Source organism: Rosa rugosa, chromosome 4 (assembly GCF_958449725.1).
Source record: "Rosa rugosa chromosome 4, drRosRugo1.1, whole genome shotgun sequence".
NCBI lineage: Eukaryota > Viridiplantae > Streptophyta > Magnoliopsida > Rosales > Rosaceae > Rosa > Rosa rugosa.
Genome location: NC_084823.1, coordinates 26,860,731 through 26,883,397, shown reverse-complemented (window position 1 = coordinate 26,883,397; position 22,667 = coordinate 26,860,731). Strand labels below are relative to the sequence as shown.

Below are 22,667 nucleotides of genomic sequence, written 5' to 3'. Positions count from 1 at the left end.
ATATGCAAGTTTCTTGTGGGGGGTTTCTGGGCCGACATCCTTGGCTTCCTCTTCAGAATCTGTCTGTTGGTCCAACTCTAGCTCGTGTTTGTACTAAATGTCATGATCAGACTCTAGGTCTGGTTCCGAGTCGTAGGTCACCATCTTTGATGTGGTAGAAAGAGGAAAAATGTGAGTAAGCAAATGGACTCTACGAAAAAGGAAAATAAGGATTTCAACCGTGGAGGGGGAGCAGGTGAAGACAAGGTACTAAGTGTCCAGCCTTCCCACAGACGGCGCCATTTTGTTGATGGAAAATTTTGTTTGCATCAGGTCAACAGGTTTCCGTCGAAATCTGAGGTGGAAGTAGTGGGATAGGATTTTGGATGTGGGGGTTATCTTCTCTCTATGGGATTGAATGGTCAATTCAGCATATGGTGGCAGATGTCCTGGAGGTCCAAGGTAAAGCTGATCCTGAAATTGGAGAGGGAAAAAGGTAACTTAAATAGACACCAGCATGGTGCTGGCCTATCAGGCTCTGATGATTAAGTCAAAAAGTGTGAAGGACAAAAAGTACTCTGGTATAATGGAAAGTGATCAAAAGATTCAAGAGTTACCAAATGAATGAAGAGTCTTTTTTATAGGACTTGGAGGTGGTTGAGGTACACTGTACGTTAAAGTATGGGCTTGGCCCCAAAAATAAGGGTGTCAATTCCTTTCTGACATGCCACCAGCATGGGTTTGGCAGAGTGGGTGACAGATGTCACCATTTTGCGATCTCTTCTAATCACATCCTTAACCCACGTTCATGGCCATGCTGGTCATGAGATTGTGTCACTTGTCCAGTTAGGTGAGATTTGCTCCTTGATTTGAGTAAATCAAGCCCTTGTGAGCAATCTCATGTAGAGGGAGGCTTTGGTAGTCCAACTGAAGAGTGCTGGTCCATCTTGACATTGCAGGATTGGGTGATGACTGAGCTATAAGAGTGACATTCCATCTTTAAGACCCACGACATTCGAGTAATAAGGGTTGGAAGTCGAGGTTGAGATTATTTAGTCGTAATGTATGATTGAACATTTTTGTTCAACATTTATTATTTTATTGTCCTTGAAAAGTCAGAATCCCTGGTGGACTCTTTGACTTTTCAACGCATCTTACGTGTACAAGGTTTGAAAAGTCATAGATATATTACTCTGTCCAAATTCCGATATGAACAGTACTAAATACTAGTTGGTAAGTGATTTGATTGATTCGGATGCGAAGGAGTGGTTTGACGAGTTGTCTTTGATTTGTCTTTGATTTATTTTCTCGGGAGGAGGTTGAGCACTTGAGTTTATTACAAAAATTCCCATAAGGCTGTGAGAACCTGATGATTGATATCTGTGGCACATTGATCTGAAAGGGTGCTTTACGTTAAGGAGTTGTTACCATGCTGCACAGAATGCACCAACTTCGAAGGGATTTGCAACGGCGTCATCTTCTGCTGGCAATGTTCTTGGGAGGTACAGGAAAAGTATTTGGAAGAGTAATGTTCCACCTAAGGTATGCACTTTTGTTTGGAGATTGTTAAAAGGGATTGTCCGAACTCGAAAAAGCTTATTCAAACGTCATGTTCCTTTACCAGATTGGTTGTGTGTTTTTTGTCACGAATATTTTGAGGATGAGTTGCATGGTTTAAGAATTGTAAAATGGTGGCTCCTTTGTGGTTGAGTTCTCCATTAGCTTTGCATTCTTCAGACCATCCATCTCTTTCTATTAAGGATTGGGTGTTTGACATGATGGACAAGCTTAACAAACAAGGGAATTATTCTTGTTCTGCTTTGGGTACTTTGGAAGGAAAGAAACTACATTGTTTGGAGTGATGTTGTGTTTCATGGTTGGAGCTCAGTTTGTTGGCCAGTGCGTTGGCTAGAGGACTACCAAAAAATCCATAAGATAGTTCGAAAGAAGGAGGAGAGGCAGCAGGTGTTTTGGAGGTTTCCACCTAATGGAAGACTTAAAATTAATGTAGATGGAGCTTTCCAAATTGATAAAGGAAAAGGTGGCATGGAATTGGTGTGATACGGTGGTTAGGGATGATACGGTGGCAACCGTAGCACGGTCTTTCACTCATGTTGCTTCTGCTTTACATATGGAGGCAGAGGCATTGAGAGTGGAGCTTCTTATTGCTATCCATCAAGGATGGTCTGATGTGGATGTAAAGTGTGGTTGTTCAGTTCTTGCAGCGGCAATTGCACATACAGATGAATATTTGTCAGAAGTTGGTCGCATTGTGGAGGATTGTAAGTCTTATATGCAAGCTTTTAATTCTTTACAAGTGAGACATAGTTTCAGAGAAGCAAATGGCGTAGCTAATACGTTAAAGCGTGTTGCTAGATATTCTTATGTTGATGAGTATTAGTTAGATGAGACTCCTATTATTATTCATGACGCTCTAGATGAGAATATTGTTAGAATATAACCGGGAGTGTGGGCCTAATGTTCCCTCCAAGGTCTAATACTTCTTTTACTCTTGTGAATAATATTGATTAGGGGTGTTTCCCCTATCTTCCCCTCAAAGAAAAAAAAAAGTTCTACTCGTATTATTTGGACCTCTCAAAGCAGCAGAAGTAGTACGCGTATGAAGCCAAAACAAACGCAGCCCCAAACAAGGAAACAAGCAAACAAACGCAGAGAGATCGAGAAGCCAAGGCATGGCGATCCCAGCTGTAGTGGCTATTGTTCCGGTGGGCATATTGTTCATTCTCTCAGGCCTCATTGTTAATCTCATGCAGGTCTCTCTCTTACGCCCCATTCAATACGTTAACAATTATATATGTTCCATCATGCACATTGCATTACCATCCTTTGTTGTCCACGCGCTTTGCTAATCTATTTGCTTCTTCACGTCATTGTCATCAGGAGGCTTAATTTGATTGTTGCATTGAGATTGAATCACCTCCCAATTGCATGTTTGGTTATTGCATGAGAATGTGACCAACAAACAAACTCAGGGTTCAAACCCACCAGCTATTTCTGATTGTTGGGATACTAGCAATATTAAAATTGGTGCAAGGAAAGCTGTCAATCTGAAAGCTCTAATATATGATTTGGATTCATTAGGCCATGATTTTCTGTAATGTCTCCGTTGGCTCAGAATAATTTGGTCGTAATAGTACACATAGTGGTACAATTTAGTATGTTTAGATTCAATAGAGTTTTGTGGCCACCAGAATTCTATTGAATAGAATTTGTATGTCAGCAACAAGTGCCAAAGATGAATCTTAAAAAAAAAACTAAACTAAACTAAAAACTAAAAAAAACAAACAAACAAAAAAAAAACAATTTTTTGATTCATTCATTCTACCTGATGACTATGTTCTGCAATTTTTTGTGGAACAGATTTAGTTTTATATATTACTTAAACCTCCATCTATTAATTCTTTTCGGAATGAATAATGCCTTGTGTTAGGTGCTTCCTTCAAAAATGAATTATCTAACGTTTGGCTTCATAGAATGGCCTCCTAGTTGTTGCATATAACACTCACAACCTGCAAATAATATTTTTTTGGATTACTAGACAGCCAGATTGATGTAATGGTTGTTTCAAGTGTTTATATTTCCAGTACGTTTCTGCATGTTGAGTGCTCTCTCCCACACTGGCTAGCAAGGAATTATACATGCATGCAACATACAAGAATTTCAAAATGCATACTGTCAACACGATGGATTAAACTCCAATCTTTAGTAAGAAAAAATTCATTTACTAAAGTTCTCTAAGCCTTGGTCATCAAATGGCTTTCACCAAATGGCTTACAGTGCGGATTTTCTTTATTAATAAAACAAACTACGCAACTAATAGTATGTGGTACCATTTACTTATATACTTTCGATCAGTCACGGTTCACACCATATCATGCATCTCTGCATACCCTTGCACTTGCAGACAATATATGGATTAGTACTTTTCTGGCCGGTAGTTTGTTATATTGATCATTCAACAAATGTTATCAGATCTCTCAATTAGTCTGCAGTAGCTTTTTTGGGCCAACTATCATTGTAAACTTTGTGCACATATCATGATTTGGTTCTTATAGCTATATTTGCACCTTCAGGCAGTTCTTTTCATCCTTCTTCGTCCTATATCAAAGAAACTGTACAGAAAGATCAACAAAGTAGTTGCAGAATTGCTGTGGTTGGAACTCATATGGCTCATTGATTGGTGGGCCGGCATCAAGGTGGGTGTTAATTGAAAAAGTTGTATATACCTATACATCTTCATTTCCCAGTCTCCTATATCATAGATCTGTTTCTAGCATTTGTAATATTGTCTAGAGAAATGCACTGTGCCACTGACAGAAGTATTAAATCCTCCCAGATGTATTAAATGCACTGTAATATTGTCCAAATTAACCCTCCAACTATTAAATCCTCAAATTAGCAGCAAAGTAGAAAATGACTTGCACCTTCGGGATAGAAAATCTTCTTCCCTTTTAAATTTTCAATATGTCAATGCCAATCATGTTCTACATTCCCAACATAGACTACTTTTTTTTTTTTTTGGTGAATAACCAACATAGACTACTTATTTGTTTATTGTAACAGACTCCAACTTGCGTTAGTTGGCACTTATGCTCGGGTGCTTGGAACTTCAAATTCAATCTGCATGTTTCTTTTATAGATCTATAAATAAAAGTATTACTATGTTCAGGTTTTTAGCATATTGATATTTTAACAACTACTGAATTTCAAACATGATTGTTTCGATTGAATGGGTGTACTTGGCTCCTTCGATCATAGTCATGATCTAACTACTTGGCACTTCGCTGCAGGTTGAGTTGTATGTAGACTCAGAAACTTTTAAATTAATGGGTAAGGCAAAAACTATTAATTGGCTGTATATCTTTCATTCACAAGGAAAAATTAGGATTTTGCTAGCCAAAAATTTAGGTCTTGTTTATGTATACAAATCTCTCATGTTGAGGAATTTTCAGGCAAAGAACATGCACTTCTCATTTGTAATCACAGAAGTGACATTGATTGGCTTGTTGGATGGGTCATGGCTCAGGTGCTTATCTTTGTGAACTTATCTCCAGCCGTACCACTTGTATGATAGTAAAGATGCAAACTTGTTATCAGTGTTCTAATTAATTGCATGACATCATAAACTACCTGAGTTACCTTCATAAAATCTGCTATATATCGTCCTCCCTCCCTTTTGTTTTGCATCTGTTGACCTCCAGTCTCAACAATACTTTCCACAGAAGTGTCCAAGTTCACAAAACCATTATCTTCTACATCATCTTTCTTACAGACTTGTGTCTACTTCTTAATCGTACCTTCACTAGTGTTCTTTCAAGTTCACGAATTCATTTTAATCTATTAATAACAGCGCTCGGGTTGCCTTGGTAGCGCACTGGCCATCATGAAGAAAGAAGCAATGTTCCTCCCAGTGAGTTTTCACTAAACACGTATATTCCTATTCCTTTTGAAATTAATGACTGGATTTATTTTATATATACACACATACATATATACCGGGCTCTTCCACTAAGGGATCCCTTTCTCTGTTTGTTTTAAGGGATTGCATGTGGAACCCACTATGCATCCCGTCTCGAGTTTTTGGCTCCTCATATTGATCGGATCTGCAATAAATGGTACATTTCCAGGTCATAGGTTGGTCAATGTGGTTTTGTGAATATGTTTTCTTGGAAAGAAGTTGGTCTAAAGATGAAAGCACATTGAAGGTACATGTATATATGTGCGTATTCATATGTTGAGACAGCCTTATTTTCATCAATTATATGCTCATAGAGTTCTGCAATACAGTCAGGTTTTCGACGGCTAGAGGATTTCCCTATGCCATTTTGGTTGGCTCTCTTTGTAGAAGGAACACGGTTTACACAGTCAAAGCTAATGGCAGCTCAAGAGTATGCTGCTTCAAGAGGATTGCCTATTCCTAGGAATGTCTTGCTTCCACGTACGAAGGTATGTACATCAGTTAAAATTTCTTCATACCAATTCTTTATCCCTTCTTTTACGTCAAATTGGAGTATGTATTCTCCTTTTTCAAATTAAGCAGATATTCCTTACATTGGAATTAGATGTTCTTTTCTCCCTTGATTCATAATGTCGCACATCAACTTAGCTCATCCATAATTTCTACTGTTTTTGTGTGTCCGTTTTGTTTTGAAAATGAGTATTACTTAAACCTCTTGTGAAAAAAAATTAGGTTTTTAAAGGAGACATAGCTTATAATAAAGAGAATGAAATGCGAGAACTGATACGACCAAACCCACTGTGTGATATCAGGAAGATGATATCTTGCTTGACATAACGTCTTTAGCTGCACTAAGTACAGTTATCATTTTTAATTTAATTGGGATACTTGCAGGGGTTTGTTTCATCAGTAAGTCATATGCGCTCATTTGTTCCAGCAATTTATGATTGTACATTGGCTATCCCCAACAATCAGCCACCACCTACACTACTGAGAATGTTTAGAGGTCAATCTTCTGTGGTACGATGACAAAACTCTTTCTGCCTATGCTAATAGAGTTGCTGTATTAATTGTTAACCTTACTTTTTTCTAGTGAGTCCCTCTGCCTATACTTCCACATATCATTCATCAGTTTTAAGATTTTCTTCAATACACACTCATGTACTGTACTAGTTTAAGAGGACAAGAGGATTGGATTATCAACTGGAGCTGTTACCATGTAGAGTTAAGGCCACTAGTTGTGGCCTTGTGGGAAAAGGTCAGATAACTATATGAATAATTTACTGAGGTGCTAATGCCTACAGATAAAATTACAAATCAGGAGACATCCAATGCAAGACTTACCAGAAACAGGCGACGGAATTGGACAGTGGTGTAAAGATGTATTTGTTACAAAGGTATAATAATAACCATTGCTGCAATCTTTCTTTTCTCTCATCTTTCGACGTCGATACTCAATAGTCTTATGGTTGAAAATTTCAAGTTGTTGCGTGGAGAAATCACCGGCCTGCTTAAGAAATTACTAATATTGGATGCAGCGACACAGCAAAGGTGACGTGCTTTGTATCTTGGACTTGATCCATGATAAAGCACTTCCACTACCTCTCATTCTTAACATGCGGTTTGAATCTTGGAGTTGATCCAAGATGCTTTCATATTTGGCTTACAGTTATTTGTACCTTTTCCGGCACAGTTGTTTTTCCTTTCGTTCTCATGATGTCCTGTCTAGTTGGCTCATGGTGCAAATATTGCAATACCATGACAGCTAGCTAGATCTTCTTCAGTAACCATATACTTAAGTTTGATGGTGTTTATTTTTATATTTCAAACCACTAGGATGCCTTATTGGAGAAGTATTATACTAAAGCCACATTCAGTGAACTGCAACTTCAAAACATTGGCAGACCTATAAAGTCCTTGCTTGTAAGATCTCATTTCAATTTGAAGCAATAATTTACCAAATTACTATCATTTTCTTATTTCTCATGGTTTTTCCATTTTCTTGCTGTAATAGGTTGTCATAATTTGGTCTTGCCTCCTCGGCTATGGAATTTTCAAGTTCATTCAGTGGTCTTCCCTACTATCCACATGGGAAGGCATTGCATTTTCAGTGACTTTCTTGGTCCTTGTTGTAATTCTTATGCAAATCCTCATCCAGTCATCTGACTCGGAGCGTTCTACACCTCTCAAGGTGCCCCCAAAAGACTCGGTGACGGAGCAACTCATTAAACAATGATCCTGAGATTTTGATCTTACAGTAGGCAGTCCACAATAGATCAGAAATTGTTTGTTGTATCCTCATTCGCTTACGACTGGGGTTCAATGGAAACTCCTTCAAGGCAACTAATGGAGCTTCAGCCAAGGACACTGCCCTAGGGAGGGGCAATGAGGGCGACCGCTCCAATCTGCAGGGAGGACCAAATTGTTTATTTGTACAAACATATGTATATATATATATATGTTATAGTTTATAAATTAAAAGCATATATATACATGATATATTTTTCTTCTGTGCGAGAACCTTAGGTTAGTAGCGCTAGCATCCTCCCAGCTTCTGATCGATCAATTCCAGAAATTGTCAGCACTTATGTGCCCTTACGCATTAATGCAGAAGTTCTCTGATTAGCAACCGTGCTGTGAAGCAGTTTAGAAAAGTACATGTCTGCGCAAGAGCATACATCAACAAAGTAGTAACAAATGCTAATTCTACCACCATCGAACTAATCCTATATTACAAATAGCTACCCAAATCTTGCAAAAAAAGGTTAAGCAAACTGGCTAAATTTAGCTAAGAACTAATAACTTAAAGAAAAACATGTTCCAGACAACATTAAGGATACACAAAGTGGAAACAAAGTAAAAAACATGATGAGGAAGCCCAAGCGTCTTATCAAAAAATCGAGGTTTTCTCATATATAGGACGAGGCTGACTGCAACTTCTTATTACCGAGAGCTTTGTTCTCATCATCAAAAAAGTCCTGAAGAGCAATCATTTTAATGGAGCTGGACTTTAGACTCTTTATTGCTTCTGCAGTGGCCAATGCTCCGGCAACTGTGGTAATTACTGGAATCTTGTAAGCAAGAGCCATCCTCCTTAGCTGCCGTCCATCAATTTGATCATGTGCATCCCCAGAACTTGTGATCACCATCAACTGGATTTGTCCATTTGCAACCATGTCACCAGCATTAGGTCGCCCCTCATGCAGCTTCAGCACTTGTTCCACGGGAATTTTCGCTAATTCAAGAAAATGAGCTGTCCCTGAAGTTGAAACAATCTTAAATCCAAGGCCTAAAAATGCGGTTGCAATCCTTTCAAGATGAGGTTTGGTTAAGTCATTTAAGCTCAAGAACACAGTGCCAGAAAGTGGTGGCTTCTGTCCAGCAGCAATCTGCGCCTTGGCAAATGCAATGGGAAACTCAAAATCAATACCCATCACCTCACCAGTGCTACGCATCTCAGGCCCAAGCAGTACATCACAACCTTGGAACTTCTCAAATGGAAGAACAGCTTCCTTTACTGACACATGTGCAGGAATGACTTCTTTTGTGAAATTAAGGTCATGAAGAGACTTCCCAGACATAACCAGGGAAGCATATTTAGCCAATGGATGTCCAATTGCCTTGGACACAAATGGGACTGTACGGGAAGCACGAGGATTTGCCTCAAGTAAATAAACATCACCAGACATTGTAATTGCATACTGACAGTTCATCAGCCCGCACACATTCAGCCTCTTGGCCAATTTTATAGTCCATGACCTGATTGTATTCAAGCAAGAAGCTGGGATGGTTTTTGTCGGAATTGAGCAAGCAGAGTCACCAGAATGGACCCCAGCCTGCTCAATGTGCTCCATTATCCCACCAATGACAACATTCCCATGAGAGTCAGCAAGTGCATCAACATCAATCTCAATGGCATCTGACAGATACCTGTCAATCAATACAGGGCGTTCTGGGTCCACCTCAACAGCAGTTTCAAGGTAGGTCACAAGTTTTTCATCACTATAGACTATCTCCATGGCACGGCCACCTAATACATAGGAAGGTCGGACAACAACGGGGTAGCCAATGGCTGTTGCAATTGCAAGAGCATCTGCTTCGCTCTTTGCAATTCCTCCTTTTGGTTGTTCAATCTTTAACTCATTAAGGATTGCATTGAACTTCTCCCTGTCCTCAGCAGCATCTATTGAGTCAGGTGTTGTACCCCAAATGCGTACATGTCCAATCCCACTTGCACATCTCGGCTTGTTTTCGTCTAAATACTGCTGGAGGGGAAGTGCCAGCTTCAGAGGTGTTTGTCCTCCGAACTGCACAATGATCCCATCAGGTCTTTCCAAATCAATTATGTTCAGCACATCTTCAACAGTCAGTGGCTCAAAATATAGACGGTCGCTCGTGTCATAATCAGTAGATACTGTTTCAGGATTTGAATTCATCATAATTGTTTCATATCCTGCTTTCTGCAAAAGAAAAATGGAGAAACAGGTGAAACATAATGAAAGATACGAGCAAAAGTAACATATCAAAACAAAAATGCAGGTTTGCAATTATCAATCTTAGGCTCGACCAATATACCAACTTATACAAATGCTGAGTTAACTTCTAGGGAGTGCATCTTGAACAGAACAGATTAAATTATGGCAGGCCGCAATGTGGAACAATATCTACATACATATAATGATCTAGGCAAGTTCATATAACCTATGACTTAAATAGTGGAGATATACTTGCATATTTGGTCCAGTAGATCCATTAATATGTAACTTTCTATTACTCTACAAGCTACAGGAATTATCTTAGGCACCACAGGCCCTCTCATGAAAATCCTATAGGAATCTTGACTCTAGTTCTCAGAAGAGAAGAAAAGGTCCAACACATTGCTCGATTTGTAATTATCTAAGTTCTGAGATCCAACTGCACATGTGACAGTAATATATTATTCATGATTAGGATACATCATGCTTTAGGGGAAAAAAGGAAAAATTATCATTAATTCCAGTCAGCAGGTCACCTCACATACCATCTTTAATTTTCGACTTAATATAAGATTTCAAAGTCTCATGCATAATTTTATCAAAAAACAAAAATTGTTAAGGGGTTCAAGATGGGAAGGCAGACAAATAGCCAGTAAACAGATGAGGCACAAACCTGAAGGGCAAAGGATGTATGGCAACAGCAGTAGTCAAATTCAATACCCTGACCAATTCGATTTGGTCCTCCGCCTAAAATCAAAACCTTCTTTTTTTGGGTCGGAGCTGATTCACACTCAAAGTCATAGGAAGAGTACATATAAGGAGTATTGGCCTCAAACTCTGCAGCGCATGTATCTACCCGCTTATATGCTGGAGTAACACCTAACAATAGTCTCTTCAACCGCACTTCATTTTCAGAAGATTTAGTGGCAAAAGCTATCTGTTTGTCACTGAAGCCTCTTTTCTTCACTTCGTAGAACTCATCCTTTGTTAGATCAGACAAGTTTCTAGCCAGGAGGAATTGCTCTACATCTACCAACTCCTTGAGCTGTGTGAGGAACCATTTGTCAATGAAACTCAGCTCATGAATTTCATCTACCTTCATCCCCTTCTTCATTGCAGCATATACGGCATGGATTCGATCTGGGTTAGGGACTCGGAGGCTATATTTCAACTTGTCCCAACCCCAGTCCAGTTCCTTAATTTTGCCACAGCCCCATCCAGAGAAACCACATTCCAAAGATCGAACTGCCTTCTGAAAGGACTCTTGAAATGTACGACCCAGAGCCATTGACTCACCAACAGATTTCATCTGGGTCGTCAATATTGGCTGTGAACCAGGAAATTTCTCAAAAGCAAACCTGGGAATCTGCATGATAAATACGATGGAAATATGTAAGCAAAACTAAAAGAAATCAAATGCATGGATTAAGAGATATAAATTGTCATCAGTTAGATGATAACTGATATTCCTTCCTGCATAAGTAATAGTTATTAGCAAACCATGGCAGAAGCTAATGCACAATGCTATCTAACAATTCACAGTCACACCAGACAGATAACAATCAAAATTGTACAACCTTAAATGAACACAATCTAGGAGCAAGGGAACGAACACAATCTAGAGCAGGGGAAATGAAGAATCACTTGCCTTTGTTACCACATAGTCTATGGAAGGTTCAAAACTAGCCGGTGTCTTCTTTGTAATGTCATTGGGAATTTGATCCAAGGAATACCCAACTGACAACTTGGCAGCCATTTTCGCTATGGGAAATCCAGTAGCTTTGGATGCGAGAGCGGAGGACCGCGACACCCTAGGATTCATCTCAATCACCATAACCTCCCCATCTTTGGGGTTCACCGCAAACTGCACATTAGAGCCACCACATTCCACTCCAATCTCCCTTATTATAGCAATGGAATAGTCTCTTAGCCGCTGATACTCCTTATCAGTCAAAGTCTGCGCAGGCGCCACGGTGATAGAATCCCCAGTATGAACCCCCATTGGGTCAATATTCTCAATGGAGCAAATAATAACCACATTGTCTGCCAAGTCCCTCATGACCTCAAGCTCATACTCCTTCCACCCCAACAATGACTTCTCCACCAAAATCTGACAAGTCAAGCTCGCCGCCAGCCCCGACTTACAGATTGTCTCAAACTCCTCCTTATTATAAGCAATTCCACCTCCCGTCCCTCCTAGAGTAAAAGCCGGCCTAATGATCAAGGGAAACTCACCAATCTCATTCGCGATTTCGACGCATTCCTCATAAGTGTTGGCAATTCCAGACGGCGGCGTTTTGATCCCAATGTTGTTCATGGCCTGCTTGAACAAATCCCTATCCTCTGCTTTCTTTATGGCCTCCAGCTTAGCCCCGATCAACTCCACCCCATACTTTTCAAGCGCACCGCTCTCGGCTAACGCAACGGCGAGGTTCAACGCCGTCTGCCCTCCCATGGTGGGGAGGAGAGCGTCGGGGCGCTCCTTTTCGAGGACTTGCTCCACCAGCTCCGGCGTCATCGGCGTAATGTAAGTCCGGTCCGCCAAATCGGGGTCGGTCATGATGGTGGCCGGGTTGGAATTGATCAAAACGACGTCGTATCCTTCTTCTTTCAGAGCCTTACAAGCTTGAGTCCCCGAGTAATCGAACTCGCAGGCTTGCCCGATCACAATGGGGCCGGCGCCCAGTATCAGAATCTTCTTCAGGTCGGTCCTTTTCCCCACCTGCCGCCGCTGCTGCTTGGGCGGCGCTGCTTCTTCTTTGGAGGCGCTCCGAACCGAGGTGGCTACTCGGAGGCTCGGCGGCGTGGAAGTGGGCCATGAGCGGAGTCTGAGAGACGGAACGGCGGCGTTTCGGTGGGTCTTGGAGAAGAGGAAGAAGCGGAAGGGGTTTGGTTGCGTGGAGAGATAGGAGAGGTTGGATTGAGCAAAAATGGAAGAGAGAGCAGTGTCGGTGTGATTCATGCAGCAATGGCCCATTGCCGCTTTCCCTCCCTTTGTGGATTACACACGGAGACTCAGAGTAGGGTTTTAGCCTTAGGACGTGGGGAGGGTGAAAATGGAAACGGTAGGTTTCAAAACCCTTTGAGGACCAAACGACGGCGTTTATGCGGGGGATGAGCTGGTCGTTATTTTGATATCTGGACAAAGGCGACAAAAGATCTGTACGTGTCTCTCTATGGATATGCTTCAAATTATTCAAAAAAAATTAAGGGATATGCTTCCTCACTATTCCAAGAAAAAAAATATATATATATACTAGCCTCTTAACACACGCTCACGCGTGTGTCAATTGGTCTTTTTTTTTTATACTTTATTTGTGTTTATAATATTTTGTTTGAGTTTTTATTAGTATTTCTAAAAAAAAAGTTTGTTTTAGTAATTTATCTAAAAAATGTTTATTTTTTATGAAATTATGAATAACTTTAAAAAATAATAATAATAAGCAACTTTTTTATTTAAACGGCCAACTAACAAAAAGATTTTTTTTTTGTAATTTCTTCAATTCAGTTTACTGTTATATTTACTATTTTACCCTTCATGTGTTAAATTATAGATTTTTAGACTATAATTAAAGAAGGGTAAATTGTGGGTTTTTAAAAATTTAACCATAAGCCTTATTGGCTTAATTAATACTGATATATATATATATTTTTTTAACTTTTTTTTTTATATATATATATATATTTTTTTTTTTTTAACTTTTTTTTATATATATATATATATTTTTTTTATATATATATGCGTGCACTATAATTAGTCCATGTTGTACTATAATTATATGGCTGTCCACGTAATTATTTTGGGACAACAGTGAGTATTACTAAAGTCCATTATGTAAATTAAGAAAACGTGAGATTAATCACCAAGAAACCATAAGAGTGGTCACCAAGTAACTTTGGGAGTGATCACCAAGTTATCTTATGAGTGATCAATAAGTTAGTGTGATCATCAAGTAACTCTACCTCTATTTAAAGGGAACTAATGAGAATGAGAAGACACGCCACTTTCCCCCATCTATTCTTCTCTTTTCATACTCTTCACTTTCAAACAAGCAAGTTATCTCATTTTATAACACGTTATCAGCACGATAGTCTCTCGTATAAGCTCCCGGAGTTTCAAGAGTCATATGGTGCAACTTCGTTCCGGGTAATACTCTTGATCTAGAGTTTAACGTGCTTGTTCTTTGTTGATATGGTATTCTCCATTGTTTCTTATGCCAACCCACGAGGATATGCACAATTTGAATAATGCAATCGTATCCACAACATTCATTGTGCGAGTAGGCGTCAATATTCAAGTTGTTCTAGGCATCTTGCTAGACACACATATCAATGAGGTAAGTACACACTCATTATCATCTTTGTGTTTGTTTATACTACATTTATATCTTTATTCATTTAAAGGAACCAGAAGTTCCTAATTGGTCTATCTCGAACCCCAAGATTCGAGTACTAAGCGTTTGAACCCCAAGTTCAAACCACCAAAATTTAGAACACAAAGTTCCTATTTGGTACGTCTATCTCGAACCCAAAGATTCGAGTGCTAAGCATTTGAACCCCATGCTCAAACCACCAAAAGTTAGAACACGAAGTTCCTAGTTGGTTTGTCTCGAACCCGAAGTTTTGAGTACTAAGTGTTTGACCCGAAGTTCAAACCACCAAAATTCAGAACCAGATCAAAGTTCTAATAATAAAGTCTCAAACCTGAAGCTTCGAGTACATACATGGCTTATTCATATTCAAGCATGAATATGAGAAATGGATGCTCTCAACTCAAGAAAGATGGAGAAAATATATGTCTTGCAGACAGTGCGACCACGCACACGATCCTTCGAGATCGAAAATATTTCTCCAATTTAAGTTTGACAAGAGCAAAAGTGACAACCATTTCAGGTTCTGCAGACCTAATTGAAGGCTCCGGAAGAGCCTATATTCGATTGCCAAGTGGTACTCAATTATTCATTCAAGAGGCATTATACTCCTCTAGATCTAGAAGGAATCTGTTGAGTTTTAATGATATACGCTTGAATGGGTTCCACATAGAAACCACAAATGAGAACAATGTGGAATATTTTTGCATTACTTCCAATACTTACAGCCAAAGGCGTATATTGGAAAGATTGGTTGCCCTCTCATCTGGTTTGTGTATACAACCATTAAGTCAATTGAGGCATACCATGTCGTGAACCAGAAGTTCACTGATCAACATATATTTATGCTTTGGCATGACCGTTTGGGTCACCCCGGATCCACCATGATGCGTAGGATCATCTCAAATTCCAATGGACACCCATTGTTGAATAAGAATATTATTTTGCCAAGCAATAATCCTTGTAAAGCATGCTCACAAGGAAAGTTGATTATTAAGCCATCTTTTGCAAAGATTGATATTAATTCCCCATCATTTTTACAAAGAATTCAAGGGGACATTTGTGGGTCTATACAACCATCTTGCGGACCATTTCGGGATTTTATGGTCTTGATTGATGCCTCTACAAGATGGTCACATGTTTGTCTCTTGTCAACACGTAATATGGCATTTGCCAAGCTTCTTGCTCAGATAATTAAATTACGAGCACAATTCCCAGATTATTCTATCAAATCAATTCGATTAGATAATGCTGGTGAATTTACATCCCAAGCATTTGATGATTATTGCATGTCTTTGGGAATTGAGGTTGAGCATCCAATCCCTCATGTTCATACACAAAATGGCTTGGCAGAAGCTCTTATTAAGCGCTTGCAGATAATCGCGCGCACTTTACTAATGAGAACAAAGCTGCCAACTTCTGCATGGGGACATGTCATTTTGCATGTGTCATCATTAATTCGGTTGAGGCCCATAGCCAATCACCAATATTCCCCATTACAGCTTGTTTTTGGGAATCAGCCCAATATCTCCCATCTAAGAATCTTTGGTTGTGCTGTTTATGTGCCTATTACACCGCCACAACATACTAAAATGGGCCCTCAACGGAGATTGGAAATCTATGTTGGTTCCGATTCACCATCTATCATTAGATATCTGGAACCTCTGACAGGTGATATCTTTACTGCACGATTTGCAGATTGTCACTTTGATGAGACATTATTCCCGCCGTTAAGAGGAGAAACAACTATTCCTGAAGAACGTCGTGAATTATCGTGGGTTGTACCCACTATGTCTCATTTTGATCCTCGCACCGCACAAAGTGAAAATGAAGTGCGAAGGATCCTCCATCTTCAAGATGTTGCTAATACAATGCCTGATGCATTTACTGATATAGCAAAAGTGACAAGATCACACATCCCAACAGCTAATGCACCTGCGAGGATTGATGTCCCAATTGGACAAAATAGTGTGGCGGCCAATGAGCCATCTGTTGCACCCCTGAAGCGTGGCAGACCTGTAGGTTCAAAAGATTTAGTTTCTAGAAAAAGGAGATCAAAGGCACATCTGAATCATAATGACATCGCTTTTGAAAACATTGTTGGGTAAAACGTTGATGTCTGATCCACAATTCATGATTTTGTAATTGCAGAAGAGCAAAGTGTTCATGATGAGACACAAGCCCCTGAAGAGGTTCAGGTACCTGATAATAAGGAAATTTCCATAAATTATGTGCACACTAATGAATTGTGGGATCGAAGAGAAACGATCGTTGACGATGTATTTTCATTCGCAATAGCTACTGAGATAGTAAAAAGCGATGACTTTGAACCTCGCTCTGTCGATGATTGTAGAAAGAGATATGATTGACTCAAATGGAAAGATGCAATCCAAGCAGAACTAGATTCTCTGAAAAAGCGCAGAGTTTTTGGACCTGTAGTCCAAACACCACCCAATGTGAACCCTGTCGGTTATAAATGGGTATTTACAAGAAAACGCAATGAAAAAAATGAGATTGCAAGATATAAAGCACGCCTTGTTGCACAAGGTTTTTCACAAAAGCCTGGGATTGATTATGATGAAACTTATTCCCCCGTTATGGATGTCATTACATTCCGGTATCTAAAAAGTTTTGAACAGATTTGGCATGGACAAAGCCTATCCACTAAACACCCCAATGGTCGTTCGATGTCTTGACGTTGAGAAAGATCCATTCCGTCCAAGACAAGAAGGTGAAATTATCTTTGGTCCAGAAGTACCATATCTTAGTGCTATAGGTGCCCTGCTTTATTTGGCACAGTGCACTAGACCAGATATTGCATTTGCAATCAATTTATTGGCAAGATACAGCTCTGCTCCAACTTTGCGCCATTGGAATGGTGTAAAACATATTTTGCGTTACCTTCGTGGTACAACGGACATGGGTTTATTTTATACATGTAAATCCACCAATAGTCCGAGTATTGTTGGATATGCAAATGTTGGATTTCTCTCTGATCCACACAAAGGTCGTTCTCAAACAGGTTACGTTTTTACTTGTGGAGATACGGCAATTTCATGGCGGTCGACGAAGCAATCACTAGTGGCTACTTCTTCCAATCACTCAGAAATTCTTGCACTTCACGAAGCTAGCCGAGAATGCGTTTGGTTGAGATCAATGATTCGCCATATTCGAAGCACATGTAGTTTATCATCAGTAACAGACACTCTTACAATCTTACACGAAGAAAATGCAGCGTGTATAGCTCAAATTCAAGGAGGTTTCATCAAAGGAGATAGAACAAAACACATTGCACCAAAGTTCTTCTACACTTATGAGCTTCAGAAGCATCAAGAAGTTGAAGTTAGAAAAATTCGATCAGATGCCAACTTGGCGGATCTCTTCACCAAATCTCTACCAAAATGTACCTTTCAGAAGTTAGTGAAAGGTATCGGAATGCGTCGACTTTCCAAGCTACCAGAAGATGCATTTTGTGATCAGGGGGAGATTCCAATCAGAGGGAGCACCCAAAATCATTCTCAATAGGACATATGCGCGTTGTACTTTTTTTCCTTCAACTAGGGTTATTTTTTCCCACTGGGTTTTTGTTACCTAGCAAGGTTTTAACGAGACAACAATAAGCGTGTCCAACACCAAAATTAATTGGTGGACATCCAAGCTTTAACAATATTATAAGCTTATGTAATTTGCAACAGGTGATGTCAGTGGTCATTAACTAATGTGGTTTAAATTGACACATTTAGAATATAATAACATCTTTAGCAGACTCTCTATTTTGACTCCTTAGCTATTTTAGAGAGTATGTTTAGCCTTTTAGATCTTTTAGCAACTGCACCAGACTCCTAAGTGATTCTCCATTATAACTTTTAGCTATCTCGCTCCTAAATATAGAGAGCGAGATGAGACTCTCTATAATTTAAAACATTCCTTTTGAGTTATTTTTTGTAATTTATAAATATATTTAAACTATTTAATCTTCATTTAAAAAATAATTTAAATTCAAAACTAGCTAAAATAAAGAGCACTGGTGCAAACGTATTTCTAAAGTGGCTAGATAAAATGACTTTTTAGCTACTTTGACTAAAATTTGACTAAAAAATTACTAGCATTGCTAAAGAAGCTCTAAGGCAAATATACGTTCCACTATATTGTTGTGCATTTTGAAATATCAACTAAAATTCCAACATTCTCTGTCTAATCCTAGATATTCAAAGATCTTCGTGTGTAAACAAAAAAAAAAAGAAAAGTCTCATGCTTGAACTGGAATTAGATGCACAAGAAGTCACTAAGGAGCAAGCTTTTAGAAGGAGAGAAAAGTCTTGCAGCTAATGGGCACCTTGTGGAGGAATTTCAAAAGACAACTGGGGCGTTTGAGCGTTTCAATAAGGTAACCTGCTCTTGGGCACCTCGTATGTGCAACTGAGCTTACTGGTTTCGCTGCTAAGCGTCATACGTAGTGTACTTAATTATTGGGATAGGAATTTTCCGTTATGGTTGGTTCATAGAGCTCAGGCTGATTTACAAACCAGTTGATAATATGGGTGAATGTTTTTCACGATCATGTAATAGCGTTGTTTATGACTTCTAGTCTTCAAAAAAATAAAAATAAAAATAAATAAATAAATAAAAAATGAAAAATAAATAAATAAACTTAGAGTTAGTTATCTTTAATTAACTCCTAAACGTCATTTAGACATAAGCACAAAATCTGACGAAATATTATTAGACCACATAGAAAATTACTCATAAATGTCATTTTAAAATTTTAATTAGCCATAAGACTACCTAATTTTTCTTGTGCACATAAAACCACTTGCATTCACAAACATGTTTAAGTTCGAAAATAAATTCAATGCACTGCAACTTCTAAAGTGCTTGTGAACCAGTTAATGCGATAATCTATGCCCCCCCCCCCCCCTTAAGGGAGCCCAAAAAAAAAGGGAGGAGGAGGAGGAGAGATGATTACCCACATGCTTACATGTTGTCTTTGAAAGCAACCTACATATATACCACTATTATCAAAAGAACCCTACATATATAACAAAGCCAACCATTCTAATCGACACCAATAACAAAGCCGCCAAATTCTCAAGTGCCAATAGCAAAGTTAAGAAAAGTTGCGGCTTGAACTTGATTCAAACTGGAAACATGACATGCACTAGTTAATCATCACAATGATTTGAAGAAAATGTCAAATATGTTAAGACAATGAATGAATGATAGCAATAGGCAACACTAAATGTTAAAAGCACATCCAACAAAAATTCAACTACATTTTCGCATCAAATTCTATAATGTAATGTAAAAATCCCATTTCTCCCCTTGATTTTCTTTTCTGGTTTTGAAGTTATTCCTCAACCTTCGATGGAGGTTTTAGTTAAGAATTAGACGACGTATTTGATTTCCTTGGCCGTGTGGCGGATCTTGCTATAATCCTTGGCTTGTAATTAATTTTGTTACTGCATGTTGTGTTATAAGAGTAACAATTATGTTAATAATGTGTATATTTTCGTATGAGAACGTACTTATTTTCTTTCTTTTCAATTTTGAAGTTTAGCATAGAGCAACCTAATTGATAGGGCCGGCCTTAACAATTAGGTTGTTTTGTGTCAATTGCTAGCTACATCTCAACGAAAACTATAGATCGAAAAGATCTTACTCAAGTAGTAGATGTAGCTCTAGATACGCCTTTGAATCTTTATGTACAAGAGATTGCACTTACTGATCGCTGCCTTTATTTGCATCACATGTCGTTTAGGGTATAAGTGAATCAAAGGCGCGCATGAAAGTAGTAAATGCGGCTGGTTTAAGAAACCTAGGCATTATTGTAGTACCATAGAAAATTTGAAAAGAGAATTGCAGGATAAACAAAGAGAATGCATTTGAGTGCAAAATGAGATATATTTAGGGATTGAATCGTCTCTGTGTAAGTTTGGGATCCTGAACAGCTTAAAGTTCATCTTGAGGAAAAGCAATTGCTATTTTCTGCCCTAATGGGAACCAAACAAATTAAAAGAGCTAGTTGGAGCTGCTGTATATACTTTAGAAAGATTGAATCCCATGCATGCCATATCCTTAAGATGGACGGTGACAAAGAAGAAGCAAAGCAAAGAGAAAAAGTGATGGAGAGCATGAGTATGAAGTTAGCAAGCTTAGAATGATTCATATGTTAGTTATAGTACTAGTTACTGGATCAAGGTTGTGGTGGTGGTGATCGATGGTGGTGGTCACCTTCAGTTTGGGCAATGCATTGATTTCTAGTGCAGAAGTATAACATGTATTAATTTGTTGGATGCTTGTCCATCAAAGGACAAAGCTGCCCTTTGGGTTGGTAGTAAAAAAGACTAGCTAGTTTTGGTGATGCACAAAATTAGATGGAGAAGTTTTTGAATTCTATGTATTGTAATTAAGCTTATATGCTATTCTCTTTCTAGTGTCTGCATATATTGTCTGTATAACCCATTAGGGTGGAACAGACATGTTAGATCAAGACTCTCTTCTCTTTTTTATTTTTTATTTTTTATTTTTTATTTTTTATTTTTTTAAAAAAAAAAAAGAAAAAAAAAAAAAAAGAACTCTTCTCTTTTTTTGAGAAAAAGAGAATTACAGAGCCAGAATAGCTGACGTAATACAGTTGATTACCCAAAACAAATGCACCAGTTGAAGGCTCTAGAGAGTAGAGACTAAAAAAAAGAGAGAGCTTAAGTAGCCAAACAGAGGTATAGCCTACAAACATCCTAAACTACCGACGGGAGGGAAAATCCAGTTCCACCAGTCAATAGACGTCCAACTCAAATGAATTGATTTTGGAGTCGCTCAGGTAGGCACTAAAACGTCGAAATGATCTAATGGCTTGCACACTACACACACTCTTCACACACTGCCTGCCACCACCAGAACATCGCCTTGACCAGATCAACCCGACTACCTCGGAACAAAGACTGTTCGATTCATTAGTGCCTCTGACCGCCAGTAACGGGTCACCAAAAACATCATCCATCGACCATAACAAACTACACCAATGAAATTCCGTAACGACAACCCCAATGTGAGGACCAAAACCCTAGCCACCGCTCTTGAAGAGAAAGTACCCATACCACGAGGTTCCTACTTATCATAATCATAATGTGTATACTACAAATTTAAAGGAGAAGATAGTATACATGTCATGTCAATCTATCCTTTAATTGGAAAAATAGGTAATCACAAGGGTGGTTGTCTTAATGATGAGGAGCATCTCTAAGCGGAGAACCGCGTAATTTGATCGATTTGGAAATCAAAATATGATTGGCTTCCTTGTTAAAGCAAAGGCTTTGGTTTCCTAAGACAAAGCATGCAAGAACCTTCGGAAAGAGTAGAGACAAGTGATGAGAGATTATTAGAATAAACCATAAAGTTTTGGTATCTTAAAAAGTAAATTTGTGAGGGACAGCTCGTGTTTTATTATATGCATGATGAGGATGAAATCCAATCTAGTTGACCCAGAATAATTTGCTTTTTAATATAACAAAAAGTTTAGTGTTCATTTGAGATAAACTAAAGTGAATATTAGAATCATCTTTTTACATGATTTCTCTTTAGTTCTTTGTTTTGTAGCTATGGAAAGCAAAGCACAGATAAAAAGAAGTTAGGGGAGAAGAATTATAAATGAAATTCTCTAACTCACTTTGGATCATATCATCCCCACATAAATTCCATTCCAGAAAAATAAAAATAAAAGATAGAATATCTTTTATTCTTAACCAAATGAATGGATAAATTGGTGTTCGGCTTTGTCTTTTGCTCTTTAGACATTATAGTCTAATTGTTACATATTTGTTTATGTTGTATTTATTTTCATGATGTCGAAATAATAGTGTGCTACTTATTTTACAGATACATCCACGATTACAATTTGTAAACTTTTCTTACAAAAAAAAAAAAAATTCACGCTTGTAGTTTTTTCTTTTTAAATCCAATTCCTATATATAATTCTAGTAAATATCTCAAAAAAAGTTTAATCCATATAATTTACTCCATCTTAAATGGAAAAAATGTAAAAAGTGAGTGAGGGTTGAAAATGAGGCCAACAGTGATGGAGATGGGATGGACGGAAGCATGTGTTTTTCCCAAAAGAGAAGAAAAGAAAAGAAGAGAATTTTTGGGGTCCGAAACATCTTGAAAATTGTGATCAAGGCACGACAAGGCTGTCATGTATTCATCAACTCCATTTACTTTTGTGGACCAATTTCCTGCCATAATTAATCCTTCTCTGCTTCTGCTTCTCTCTTCCTCTTCTTCTTCCTCAACATACTCAATTAATTTTCAGAGTATGAATTTTAAAAATTCTTTTTCTTTTATATATATGATTACCAACTGAAATGG

The 22,667-nt window shown here is 38.4% G+C and overlaps 2 protein-coding genes across 2 annotated transcripts; one reads left to right on the top strand and one right to left on the bottom strand.

The window, feature by feature from the left end:
• Window positions 1–2,396: 2,396 nt before the first annotated feature.
• On the top strand, window positions 2,397–7,968 carry LOC133742508 (1-acyl-sn-glycerol-3-phosphate acyltransferase 3). The gene is made up of 11 exons (XM_062170195.1): window positions 2,397–2,753; window positions 4,074–4,196; window positions 4,791–4,830; window positions 4,953–5,026; window positions 5,351–5,410; window positions 5,628–5,705; window positions 5,788–5,946; window positions 6,353–6,478; window positions 6,763–6,855; window positions 7,295–7,381; window positions 7,473–7,968. The coding sequence occupies exons 1-11, from the start codon at window positions 2,673–2,675 to the stop codon at window positions 7,692–7,694; spliced, it is 1,143 nt and encodes a 380-aa protein (XP_062026179.1). The 5' UTR covers window positions 2,397–2,672; the 3' UTR covers window positions 7,695–7,968.
• Window positions 7,969–8,095: 127 nt separating this feature from the next.
• LOC133742507 (carbamoyl-phosphate synthase large chain, chloroplastic-like) lies at window positions 8,096–13,018 on the bottom strand. Its single transcript, XM_062170194.1, has 3 exons — window positions 11,582–13,018; window positions 10,607–11,299; window positions 8,096–9,918 (listed from the first exon to the last, which is right to left on the bottom strand). Exons 1-3 carry the CDS (start codon window positions 12,908–12,910, stop codon window positions 8,368–8,370), a joined length of 3,573 nt encoding a protein of 1,190 aa, XP_062026178.1. The 5' UTR covers window positions 12,911–13,018; the 3' UTR covers window positions 8,096–8,367.
• Between the last annotated feature and the right edge of the window lie 9,649 nt (window positions 13,019–22,667).

Coding starts and splice junctions, on each gene's coding strand:
- LOC133742507 (XM_062170194.1), bottom strand. CDS start 12,910: ATGGGCCATTGCTGCATGAATCACACCGACACTGCTCTCTCTTCCATT. Junction 11,300..11,581: donor TAGACTATGTGGTAACAAAG/GCAAGTGATTCT, acceptor TTTATCATGCAG/ATTCCCAGGTTTGCTTTTGA. Junction 9,919..10,606: donor ATACATCCTTTGCCCTTCAG/GTTTGTGCCTCA, acceptor TTTCTTTTGCAG/AAAGCAGGATATGAAACAAT.
- LOC133742508 (XM_062170195.1), top strand. CDS start 2,673: ATGGCGATCCCAGCTGTAGTGGCTATTGTTCCGGTGGGCATATTGTTC. Junction 4,831..4,952: donor AGAAACTTTTAAATTAATGG/GTAAGGCAAAAA, acceptor AGGAATTTTCAG/GCAAAGAACATGCACTTCTC. Junction 5,706..5,787: donor AAGATGAAAGCACATTGAAG/GTACATGTATAT, acceptor TCTGCAATACAG/TCAGGTTTTCGACGGCTAGA.